Source organism: Pempheris klunzingeri, chromosome 1 (assembly GCF_042242105.1).
Source record: "Pempheris klunzingeri isolate RE-2024b chromosome 1, fPemKlu1.hap1, whole genome shotgun sequence".
In the NCBI taxonomy this organism is placed as follows: domain Eukaryota; kingdom Metazoa; phylum Chordata; class Actinopteri; order Acropomatiformes; family Pempheridae; genus Pempheris; species Pempheris klunzingeri.
Window position 1 is genome coordinate 13,773,995 of NC_092012.1, and position 13,232 is coordinate 13,787,226.

The 13,232-nt window shown below is 41.1% G+C and overlaps 1 protein-coding gene across 7 annotated transcripts in view; it reads left to right on the forward strand.

The window, feature by feature from the left end:
* The window catches only part of plekha7b (pleckstrin homology domain containing, family A member 7b), a 66,619-nt gene that overhangs the window by 35,057 nt on the left and 18,330 nt on the right, over positions 1–13,232 (forward strand). For all 7 annotated transcript variants that reach the window (XM_070833345.1, XM_070833354.1, XM_070833362.1 and 4 more), the window contains 8 exons: positions 715–826; positions 2,214–2,318; positions 2,748–2,820; positions 3,301–3,401; positions 7,606–7,784; positions 9,357–9,785; positions 9,967–10,507; positions 13,073–13,156. In XM_070833345.1, the coding sequence (XP_070689446.1) occupies positions 715–826; positions 2,214–2,318; positions 2,748–2,820; positions 3,301–3,401; positions 7,606–7,784; positions 9,357–9,785; positions 9,967–10,507; positions 13,073–13,156 (1,624 nt within the window). The remainder of the gene's footprint in view (positions 1–714; positions 827–2,213; positions 2,319–2,747; positions 2,821–3,300; positions 3,402–7,605; positions 7,785–9,356; positions 9,786–9,966; positions 10,508–13,072; positions 13,157–13,232) is intronic.

Here is a 13,232-nt window from a genome sequence, read left to right on the forward strand (position 1 = left end):
GATGCAGAGTTTATATCAAGAGTTTACAACAAAAAAAAAACAGCAGACAGTATTCAAAAGTGACGACAGTAGGCCACACAGGAGAGTGAGACATTACTTCTGAGTATGATAGTTAGACAGGAGGGGTGTACTTTGCTGCTCTCTGTCAGAGTTTCACAAACACTGTGACAGTTTACAGTGAGATTTTCTGATAATTACGGCAACGCTGACGCTGACTTTGAATCCCAAGATTGGGAAACACGACCACTACCGTGACATTGTTACTACTATTTAACTGATGTTACTAGCATTACTATCTTAACATAAATATAAATGTATATATAAAGATAGTGTGTATGCGTGTGTGTGTCATCTGTATATACAGCTTTAACACAAGGCTGCGGTTCTCTTTTGGTTATGGTTAGCATTTGCTTTTGTTTGTTTTGGCTTGTTATGTGGGTGTGTGTAGAAGATGTGCGCCCCAGGGTGTGTGTGTTTGGAACACAAAGCTTCCACTATTAACACATCCACTGCAAAGCCATTGGCTGTGTGACAGGTCGCGTGGCGGTGTCAGGAAATAGTCATATCCTTTATATCTGAAAGCTCAGCACAGGGCTGCGCTCTGTTTCCCCGTCGGTCTTTAGTTTGCAAGAGGAGAGAAGGAATATGACGATCCAATGCCTCCCATGCTGTCTGCATTACTGATCTTCTTCTACGCTGCCTTCTCAACTGTAGGATAGAATCCCGTATGTCCAAGTCAGCGGCCAATCAGAGATCCCCCAGCATGGTCACAGAGTCGTCCAAGACTGTGACAGTAGCAGCAGTGGACGTCACCTCAGGGTCAAAGGTGAGCATCGGTGTCTCTCTGAGAGGTCAGCTGTTTATGTTACTTGTGTTAGTTTTGTGGTGGAAACTAAACTTTAAAAATGCAATGATGTTTAAAGAGAAAATGAATCCTAAAAAAAAAATCTAAATCAAAATTTTCTTATTTGACATTTATCATAATTAACCAAATATTTATTTTTAGGGTAGGGTAGGGTAGGCTTTGGGAGCTCTCTTGATGGCTGTTAATGCTCATGTTGATGAATTGGTTTAATCAACTCGAGAAGACATTATCTCATTCTGATTAATGGCCTCGGAGAGCAATAATTTAGTGATTTTTCAAGCACAAAAAAACTTAAACACACATCCTGTGGGTCTGGACAGGGGTGTGGTTTGCACTCTGCATCTTTGTGATAGACTGTTCCACAGCGATCATGGAAATTTTTGCAGCAAACATATTTTGTCACACCACAGAGAACAGTAATACATTCACAGAGAAATCTAAAATCGCTAATGCTACGCCAGAAAGACAGTTGAACTTCTCACAAAGTTCCACTTTATTTTTACATACTAGTCAACTAGTTGACTGTTTACCAGCACAATACACCTCATTACTGGAACAGATTTCAATGCGTACATTAGTCTATGATCTACATGAAATCGATGAGCAACTTTTCTGTTGATTGAATAATTGTTTACATCATTTATCAGCATAAATGTAAAACATTTTCCAGTCCTACAAATGTCTAATGTAACAGGACACTAAATATCTTTGGGTTGTGAACTGTTGGTCTCACAAAAAAAGTAATATTGAAGACATTACCTTTGATCTTTTTAACTTAAGCTTTTTGACAAATTTCTGACATTTTATAGACCAGTGATTCAATCGACTATTCAATGATTGATCAAATGATTGAGAAAATAATCGACGGATCAACAGATAATGTGAAAACACTCTATGACTCTATGACTGTGTATGACCTCAACATTTGTATCCTCTTTTAGCCAGCTGTCAACCCAACAGCCCCAGGTATTTCAATTTAATTTTTACAGAGACTATATAGTCTGAAATGACCTTGTCTAAAAATATGCCGATTATAAATGGATGCAGGCATCCACAGGAATAGCCAGTTGGTATTTCCTCTTTTCTTCATGGGTGTGAAAAGAAGGACGTTCCAGGAAAGACGGCCGTTTTACTCATTTCTTTCTGAGTCCCCCCCAAAAAATCACAATGCTGCTTTCTTTGATATTATTGGGAATACCCCTGCAATGTATCTACACTCCTCCCAGTAGACACAGTACTACCCTCTATTACTCACTGTATGCCACCTCAGGTAAATCAGCTTACAGATCTCCAGCAAAACCACTGCAAAATCAACTCTTTTGTTTGTTTGTTTTTTTGCTTTCTGCAGGGCTCCAGAGGAACGGGGAAAGTGCACAGTTTTGGCAAGAGGGATCATGCTATTAAAAGAAACCTCAACATCCCAGTGGTGGTGAGAGGCTGGCTGTATAAACAGGTGAGCTGGGGTTCCTCTGCTCCCATTGTGAGTTTAAGAGTTAACCCACGGTGTGTATAGTCTGTGTCTTTCTAATTCATTTGAACTATAATCTATCATTATGTGCTGAACCCGATGTCCCTAGAACCGTAACATTCACAAAATGAATCCTTAGACTGCCCTATCAAAAGCCTTTCAAAAGCCAGAGACATACAGTCGTGAGTTAAATGTAGAGGCTGCAACCTGCCAAATGTAGCAAGAAAAAAAAATGACTCACATGGAATTAAATTATTGCTCTAATGATATGCACAAAGCCCACGCCCTGCTTTCCGCTAACAACCACTGTATTCCCAAAGTAGACTTTTTAATTACAGTGTGAATTAAAATGTGTTCCTGGAGGAGGATGATTTCTAAATCCACTGTGCATTGCGTCTCCCCCTTCACCTCCAGGACAGCTCTGGAATGCGACTGTGGAAACGGAAGTGGTTTGTTTTGTCAGACTACTGCTTGTTTTACTACAAAGGTGAGTCTATGAAAAGTGCACTAGGCCAGGGTTGAACAGACAAAAGTTCAAATGGTCTTGATTGTGTAATCAGACTCCCGAAGGAGGATACATTTCCCGATTAATGACAGTCTAGAATTGGATGTAGTACATATCTTGCTAACTCTAACTCTCCCCAGCTTTCTCTTCCTCCCACTTCTCCTTCCTTATTAAGTGTTTTATTGTGGGATGTAATCTATGCTTGTGTTGCCAGAGCATCTACCTCCTCTCCTCTATTAATCACACTGAATAATAGATGAGCCACATGCCACCTTGTGCCACATGCTGCCACATGGCCTCATCCAGACAAGACTCACCCATGAATTATGCCTCACTAATTTTCCTGCTGCTCATAAGTCTGCAGTCACTCGTAAACATCCTGAAAGATCTTGGCAGAATTAGAGTTTGTTGTTTTGGACGCCTGTAACAATACTCAGCGTGTTGCGTGTGCTTGCTTCACAGACAGCCGAGAGGAGACGGTGCTGGGTAGCATCCCTCTGCCCAGTTATGTCATTGCACCAGTTGAGCCCGATGACCACATAAACCGCAAATACGCCTTCAAGGTAACACTCGACAGTGGCATTGAATCAGATCTATTAAATAAGTTGTCGTGTGCATGTGCAGCCAGCAACATCAGTGTTCACAACTTGTTTTTTTCTCAGAATATTCATTGTTACATCATACTAGTTTCCCCCACTGTGGTCTCTATACACAGGACGGATGGTTGGGCACCCAGATTGCATTTTCATTTCTCTTTTATGTTTTCTTTTTCAGCCTATGATTTACTATTGGGGCTGGGTATTGAACTTAAGCACTTGATTACCAACCAAAATGTGACTGTGGCGCACAGCATCAAAACTATCAAGTATCAAAAGTTCAGGTCATAGTTTTGTTTACTTGTAGTTGGATCAGATGTTTCCTCATTTAAATGATAAAATTTCTTTTCATAGATTATTTTGAAAGTAAGAGACATTTGGCTTATTTTGTTAAATCAACAAAAACTGTTATAAAACAAATTCTCAAAGTAAGGTGGGTGAATATTCACTGTTTTGCACTGCAGCTTGGAAAATTTCAACATATGTTCAAATTTTAGTTTAAGGAAGATACTGCATGCAAGTCACTTATCAAATTTCATGATGACTTCTCTCTAAAGTCCGATGGAACCTCTGACCTTCTGGTTGATTACTTAAACCCAGTGGTGTGTGTTATAGTGGATGGCTGCAGTACAACATTTTATGTATTCTGGTCCCACTTTCTAAAGAATAGATGGTCAGTTTATATTAGCATACGTTTTAAATAAAGTAGACTTGTGCTTGGTCTGATTTTATTCATCTGTTGTGAGCAGCGAGTAAAAAATAAAGTGAGCAGAAGGATATTTTCCGCTGTGTTTCGGTAGCCCTACCAGTGCGCTGAGAGGCTGCAGCAGCACAGCTTTCATTATAATGTGCACAGTGCAAGAGCTTTGTGCTTTCACTGTAATCTGACTGGCACACAACTCGCTTGTTGTACCGTACCTAATAGAGCTGGCCAGCATTTGGTAATAATGTAATTTTTATCTGAAAGTGTGCGACTAAACTTTTTCTCTTTTCCTTCTGTGAATTCTGCCAGAGGATAACAACGGGATTTATATCTTTAGGTTACAGCAAGAGTGTGTTAACATTATCCTGCTCCTCCCTTTGTGGAAACACAGAGCTTGTTGCAAAGACCAATAGTGCCTGAATGTTTGATGCACCACTGCAGCTTCAGGGCATTCTGTTGCAATCCTTTCAGCTCCTTTGTACTTTGGCTTTTGTTCTTGAATTCCGTGTGCATGTCTGTGTAAGTATGAATGTGTGTGCTTGTGTGCTACGAATCTTTTTAAAGATCATATTACATACAATGGAATTTGTATGATAATTGTGCTGCCGGGAATATTAATTATACATTCAGCCTATTCACCATCTCCTCCCACCACTTGCTGGGGAGTAGATGTAAGGTGAAATGAGCCCTGCTCTGCTGTACCGCCCTGTATTTAAGAGATCTGTATTCCCCTCAGCTCTCTCTGAGCCATCATGCATTAAAGAGCAGGAGATTGCTTTACGTGTATCTGAGGTGCTGGAAAATTTCATTTACTGTTAAGTAAGCATGACAACAGCTCAGTAGGTGTCTGTTGCTGTTCAACAATGGGATGTTTCAGACTGCTAGAGCTACTGACATGTACAGACTACAATTTGTATTGGCCTGATACAATGACTTGAAATAATGGACTACAGGTGGTGACTAAAATTATTCTCAAAATCACTTTAATTAGCAGTTGAATGGAGAAAATATAAGAAACATATGTAAGTCGGTGCAGAACTTCTCTGAAATATTTATACTTTATTTATTTTTTTACCTTCCTTGAGGAACTGCAGGCTGTACTGTGATGCCATGATGATGTTGTGTGATTGGAAAGAATCAAAACACTTTCGATGTTGTCACTGTTGCTCAGTCTAGCTTCTATGATGACGTCGATGAGAGCACAGCTGGAGCCATTTCTGTTCTCTCTTTTTGAGTCAGCGCTGATCTGCTGTGACTTCCTGTTGTTTTCTGTTCTCTTATTTTTGCACATCTCACTGTGTTTCTCTCATTCCCTGTTGGTCAATTGCCTCCCATTGTGACCCGGTGTGTGTGCGCGGGCGGAGTGAGTACTGCTCTCTGCGGGCGCCGGCCTGAATCACACAGGCTTCCTGTCTTGCATGACTAGGTATTTGATTTCACTTTAGCCTCATCAGTGGAGCTCCATCCTCAGCTTATTTTTGGTTCATATCATGCTAGTATTTGTTGAATGCACATTTCTAAATGTGCATTTCAGTCTCATCACGTACAGACATGACTACAGTCATCTACGGACAATGCCAGAGCACATATGGCTGCTAGTCTTAGTTAAGAATTTTTGCTGTGAATGTTGGAAAACAAAACAAAATAAAAAAGAACCCTAAATTTTGTTTTTTACATGTACAGTATTTGGACAGTGACAAATTTGTTATTGTTTTGGCACTGTGCTGCAGCAAATTGGATTAGAAATGAAACAGAGAAAATTGCACATTCAGCGCAGGACTCAACTCTTTTTATAGTCCCCCAATTCTTGGACAGTACAAGCGGAGGACGACAAGGATACAGTACCCACTCTGCTCACCTAATATGGGAGTACACAAGTCAAAGCGAGAGTCAGCACTTTAACTTCCAAGTCATGTTTCATTTCAAATCTAACGGAGCACAAAGTGAGAAAGAGAAAACGTGGAATGTCTGCATGTTTAGAAAGTTAGCAACTTGCTAATTTGTATAAATCAATGGGTAGAGCATGACACTCACATTGCCATGGTTACTTTACATGCGCAGTGGCTCTGGTACTTGTCTTGTCAAACTGATCACTTATCACATTCTCATCATCATGGGAGTGGTGGGGCGACAGGGTTTCAGCCATTTTCCCCACACTCTTCTCTGATGTCATTGCTTTTCTTTGGTTTGTTGCCATCAGCAATTTGCCCCATTCTGCACATACATGAATTTTATATTGTTTTACAGTAGAAACCACAATACAAACTGTTAACCTGTTTCTCTACATGTGTTTTGAAGCAGGTCCCTCGTTGGGTTTGCTTTGCAGTGTTTGCTTGTTGGCCTCTCACATTATTGCCTAAAGATTAAAGAATCTATTCACTTTGCTATCTGTTATGACCTGCTGTGACCGTTTTGTTTGATTTTTTGTTGTATTTTTATTTTATTAACAGACTAATGGAAGGGCAGAGCTCCCACTACAATGAAGTCAACCTTGCACAACTTATACATGTTTAAACAGTATTTTATTATAGGTGGAGTTGTATGTATGAAGATACATATGACTGTATCTTCATTTTTACTGACGGGGCCCTTTTTCTGCCACATTTTGATTCTGTTTATTAAGCATGTTGTCGCACTGGACTCAGTGAAGATGACACAGTTTCCAAGTTTTAATGTAAACTTTTGTGTCAGCAACTATTCAGGAATTTTGTTAGAATGAAGTTTCATGAAACGTGAAATAAGTAGCATCTCACACTAAAACATGTCTTAAAACATGTCTCGTACTCCTTCACTGTATATTGAGTAGAACAGTACAACATATTTTGCATATTTAAAATAAGAAGATCATCTATATGATTGTGAAGGAAGAGAAAAAACGATATTGGGGCGAAAACAATGGGACATAAAATACTCAGTAGCTATGAAACTGTGCAAAAATGTACTGAATGCTCCTTTACTGTGGTATAGCTGGTTAACTGAATTAGGTATTAGAATTGATTTACATCACCACATGACAAAAGACAAGCTAATATTTATGATGTGTGGTAATGTTTGTGCAGTGACCGATACCCTTGATAGCCTTTTGCCCTTGTATGGTTGTTTGCTGCAGTTGCTGTCTAATTTCTGTGTGCTAAAAAGATTATATGTCATTTTCTTTTATCTTTTGTTAAAAGCAGTTGAATAATATAACCTGTGTTGTGCTTTTTTTGTGGGCAGAAACAGCTCGATGTTTACATTATTTCTGCTGCATTGTTTCTGCTGCAGCACTTTGCTCTCTCCCTTTTCAGTTGTTTTTTTTCCAGTAAAGTGCTGCTGCGAACTTTGTCCTCACTGAAAGCTGTAGTCTCAGTAAAGAAGAAAGCAAAGTTTTCCACTCATCAGCTTCACTGACAGAATTTTCCTGTCTTCAGTAGAAGTTCTCATATCTGTCGACTCTCTCTCCCTTCTCAATCTCTCTCTCTTTGATAGGCGAGCCATACAGGAATGCGCTCCTACATTTACAATAAGAACTCTGTGATTGGCTCACAGGCAGAACACTGCGGGATGCGGACATATTTCTTCAGTGCGGACACACAGGAGGACATGAATGGCTGGATCCGGGCCATGAACCAGGCTGCGCTGATGCAGCAGAGTCACACTATAAAGAGGTTGGTCTTGCTCCACAGAGTAAAATGCTTTCGTCCCATTGGTTGGGCTTCTACTAGTACCAACATCTCGCCTTCCATAAAGCACAGCAGTCTCTGTGAACTGCATATGTCTTGATATCATATCATAAAGCGAACATGGGTGTCATATTTCTCAACCAAAAAGTACTTTTTAATCATCAGATTTGGTAGTCATTCATGTGTTGAGGTTATGCTGCATCAACTACAGTGTTTAACTGCTTTAATATCAGTTTCACAACAGAAATTTGCTCCTTTTTCTTTCCTACACGGCCATTATTTTAACAGCATCAGCCATCCTCTACGGTCGGTTCAACCCTGTCCGTCTGTTCTGGGGCACAAAGATGTCTGCAGTTTTCGGGCGTGTTTTTGTATGTGCGCGTGTTTGCTTACACTGCATCTGTACTGCGTCTCATATAGATGAGGGTTATTGCAGCCCAATTGCCAGCTGTTCACAAGCCACACATAACAAATGCTGTACTGTACAGTGTGTTTCTGCAGCAGTGATCATGTACACAGCAGATGTGTATGCACGTTTCAATCAATGGCAGAAATAGTCTTAAATACAGTCTGTGACTGCTGTATCTGAGGTAAATGCATTACAAACCACATTTAGATACTTAAGGTTAGCTGGATGTGCTGCAGGTTTGAATGGTCTGAACAATAATACCATCTAGAGGCCAATCTAAGTACTCCTGAAATAGCACTCAGTCAACATGACAGTAGTCTGGTCCCTTGAAATCACCTTCGTTGACTTCTGTGTGAGGTTATCACTTAACTACAATGAGAACATGTACCCTAGTCACCTAAAATATACCTTTTATTACTGTGACCTTCATGTTTTCCATATTTCCAGAAACATTAGCACCCTTTAAGTGTATGTAGTTTGTAAAAATATCAATTGCAGACTGTAAATTAGACATTTTAAAATCATTATGTATGTCTCATTCCCTTAAATGGGAAAAGGAGGCGTGAATTTTTACGTGAAACCTAATGAATTGCAAGTCTTATCCTTTGAACGCAGTAAGAAGAGTATCGTATCACGCTAACCATTTTGTTCTTTGGGGGTTCGCCGTGCATGCATTCTCCAGTAAGGGCTCTACTCTTTTCCTCTCTAAAAATATAAGAAATTGCATATGGAAAGTCAGTGGATAACTCCCTATGGTCTCTGATCTTCTCTGAGAGAAACTCAGACACTCAATTAATCCGACCATATGTACAAGTGTCTCTGCAAATGGATTGGGAAATTAACTTTAGGGTCACGAAAGGTTAATTGGAGTGTTCATTGCGCTTTTTATTCACTGCTAACTGCTGTGTAACCCTTCTACCATTGTTTCAAGAATAGTGCTGCACTTCATCATAATATACAGTGAAGAGGGGGAATTAGATGATGGTTAGATAACAGTTGCCATTTGTAAAAGTTGAAAAATCATGTACTCTTTAACACTTCAGTGTATATCCACTGTAATTACAAGGCTGTAGAAAGCAATTTATTTCAATACAGACAGAATTAACCTTTGTTGAGATACGTAATCATCCCGTCTCATATCCTCACAGAGAAGTGGAGAAGCCAAAGAAAGCTGTCCAGCAGGCAGTCCCACAGACTAATCACGTCCACATCAACCAGAGCTCATCTCAGTCAGAAAGCCTTCGCCGGACAGACAGAGAGGAACCTCCGGATAATGGTGTCCAAGTGGCTCATGGAGATGAGGTGAGGTATGGATTAGAGATCCAAGGGAGGCCCAGCCAGTCAGCCACAGAAGACAGAGCGGAGCGACTCTCTCCAGACTCTGTCAGTGGTGCCGCCCACAAGAACGGACAGCAAACTGTAATCCAAGTGGCTCTGCCACCGGAACAGAATGGAAACCTTGTCTATCAGAGAGGCTTTGTTTCGCGGACAGACACTGACAAGCATGTGCAGAGGAAGAATACACTGGCTCAGGTGGAGCATTGGGTCAAAGTTCAAAAAGGGGACCCACCGAAGAGGTCAGTTTGACTTCACACAGCTTGAATCAACATTCTTCCATAATAGCGGCATGAAGAAAACCTTGAGTAAATGCCTCCCTCTAGTGGCAAATATGTGGATTGCTTGATGTTTGTTAATTTTATTCTTAAGTATTTCGTGTTATCTGTCATATAATACTTCTCTGGTTTTTTTCTGTCTCAGTGCTCCCTCTGCCGAGTACAACCTCCCTCGGCGGACTCCTCCTTTAAAGCCCAAAGCCAGCACAGCGGATATCACCTATCAGTCATTGCCAAAGTCTCCCCATCTCCCATCTGGCAGCAGCTCTCCTCCAGCAACATGCAACCTGCCCAGTGATTACAAGTATGCCCATGACCGTCTCAGCCACTTCCGCATGTCCACCGATGAGCGTATGGCCACCAAGGAGGGAATGGTGTGGCAGCTGTACGAGTGGCAGCAGCGGCAGCAGTTCCGTCACGGCAGCCCCACTGCTCCTATCTACACTGGCCCTAACTTCACAGACTCTTCATCTTTTAGAGTCACCGTGGAGATGCCACGTTCCATCTCCGTCCCTCCGTCCCCGTGTGAAGTCCCACCGTCAGTCCCCTCCTCCTTCAAACCCCTGTCTCCGCGCAGGCCACACACTCCCTCAGACAGACGCACAGTCAGGCCCCTGGATGAAATGGCAGCCGGGGACAGCACAAGGTCCAGCTCCCCCGGCCATATTTGTGCCCAGCTTTCCCAGGTGAGACACCTACTCAGGGAGAAGAGGCATTTCTGACATTTTTAGTATTCTATGCAAAATCTAGACTAAACTGGCCTCTCAGAAATCTTTTCCAGACAATTTAGACAACAGTTTAAACATAAAAACATGATCCTGAGCCATTGCCATACCATGAATTTAATAACAAGTATTGTCTATGTATCCACAGGCTGGTACAGCTTATGCCTACATGACATAGAACACATGCCATAGAGCACTGTTATCCAAAAAGTATGAAAACACCAAAAAAAACATGATACCAGTGCACTGGCTGACTTATTGGTTCACTGTGATGAATATGGTCAGTGTGGTTTACTCAGTCCCAGTTGCTCAGTAATATATGTGCAACACAAAGCTACTCTCTGGAGATCAAAATGTTTTTACTCAGATAACCGGCCGTTGGCCAAGACAGCGGTGGTGGACATGATTAACCCTGAAATTCTGCACGCTTTCGATTTTGGTGGACTGTCATGGTTAACATTAGAGCTGAAATGATTAGTTGATTAATTGATACGCCAATCAATAGAAAATTAATCAGCAACTGCAGTATTTTGGCAGTTGATTGATCATTTAAGTTGTTTGTCAAGGAGAAAAAACAATCATTTTCTGGTTCCAGATTCTCCAATTTGATTTCTTTGTTTTATATCACTATAAACGGAACATCTTTTAGCTTTGGACCTGGGAAATAGTGATTTTTCACAAACTTCTCACATTCATGAAACCCAAATGATTAATTGAGAATTGAGAAAATACTGGACAGATTAATTATTAATGAAAATAATTGTAATTGTAGCCCCACCTAACACATCTTTTCAGTTTGTCTTGGATGCCCTAAAACTGGCTGGTGAAAGGCAAGAGGCACCAGTAGGGTTGTTATGGTATAATACTCCCCCATCATGCTCATCGTAAGACTGGTTGGAGTGAATTACAATAAAACACATAATTCCCACCAGATCCCACCTGCATAGACTGGCTGGTTTGCTTTTTCCCAACATGTGCTGTAATAAGCTCAGTTCCACTCAGCCCCACACAGTATACAGATAAAGGATGGATGGAGGTCCAACCCTATGAATTTGGGTGCTGATGCTCAATCATTGGTGCTTTAACATTGTAACACTGCAACAAAGTAAATGTCAGTAGCCTGTCATTGGCATGGGAAGTAAAATTTGACGTTTCACATGTAATGAGAAAGATCTCATTCTCACGATAGTTTGGGACAGTGGATGTGAGGTATCTATTGGATGTTGTGAGCTCATGAGGACACCATGGGAAGATTAGCACGATGAGCATGAGAAGGCTCCCGCTTAGTAGCGCACACACTTTGATGCTCATGTGAATCATTTGCAGATTCACACAGTCCACACCCATGCTCGCTCCACAGGTGGTGTGAGCATGTGCTAGTGAAAGCCTGGTACTCCGCAGCCCCACGAACCGTCATAGCACTCAGACAGCACCGCCACCACCGCAGGAGACGGAGCGAGGGGCCGTGCTGTCATCCACACCCTGCGCTGTCTGCCCACCACACCCTCCACATGTGAAAAGATCTCCCTCCAAACCAACACCACATTTGCCAACACACACAAGCCTCACGACCAACCCGTTGGCCTTGCACAAGTAAACAAAGTGTTACAGATGCTCTGTTTCCTCCATCATTCACCCGAGTGTCAAGACACTAATTATACCATAATATAGAATGACGCACAATTATGGAAAGTCCTTTAGAAGAAGATACATTTTTAACAAAAGGAGCCACAGTGACTATGCAAGACGATCCAAGGGAGCCATGTTTATCGTAACTAAATTTAGCGTGCAATGAACTTCGTTTCGGTGCACCCAGCATCTTTGAGGCTGATGGTGCTCTCTGGCTGGAGTGCGTTTAAGTAATAGCAATCTGTATACCACTGTGGAATATCATTAAGAAGTATGTTTTATTAGCAGCTAATCCACTTTGCCCAGGGCTCCTCAGCACCCTATAAACATCTCTACTGTATCTCAAACATCAGCAGCGGTCTCTTTCTTCTGATCTCGCATTTAAATAAAAAACCTATTATACAGCAAAAAATAGTGGCATGGGAATCTCAAAGGGAATGGCTTACAGTGCTTCTCTTGCTGGTAGCAAACAAATGTTATTTTAAGAAAGCAGGTTTGGTATAATTTATGTGTAGTTAATTAAATCTCTTGTTGTTTGTGTCCTTTCAAGGTTCTGTAGTGGGCCTGGTTTTCGCTAATTCTGTGTGTTAAGCAAAAACGTCAAATTTTCTAAGCCCTGTAGCGTCTAAAACTCAGGGCACACCTTGTTTCGAATAAGAGTAGGAGTGATGAAAGGGAGAAAAGGATAGATGAAAAAATAAATTTGCTGTGTAGTCAAAATTGTTTGCAGACTTGGAGGCAATGGTTTAACTTTGATTCAGTGTGATAGAGTGATATATATCTCCCACTTTCAACAGTCTATTGAAGACTACTTAGTGAATTAGACATTCTGTTTGATTTTACTCTATAAGATCTGTAATAACAAGTTGAGTTGGTTTGATTTTTGTTTCTCTGCAGACTTCCCAAATAGAGAGACGGTCCATGCCAGCCATGGGCTACATCACACACACTGTCAGTGCGCCCAGCTTGCATGGCAAAACGGTATGATCTTTACTAAATTCACTACAATACTTGGTTTCATTGTTAAAGATACTTGTCATATTGTAGCAACACAGTT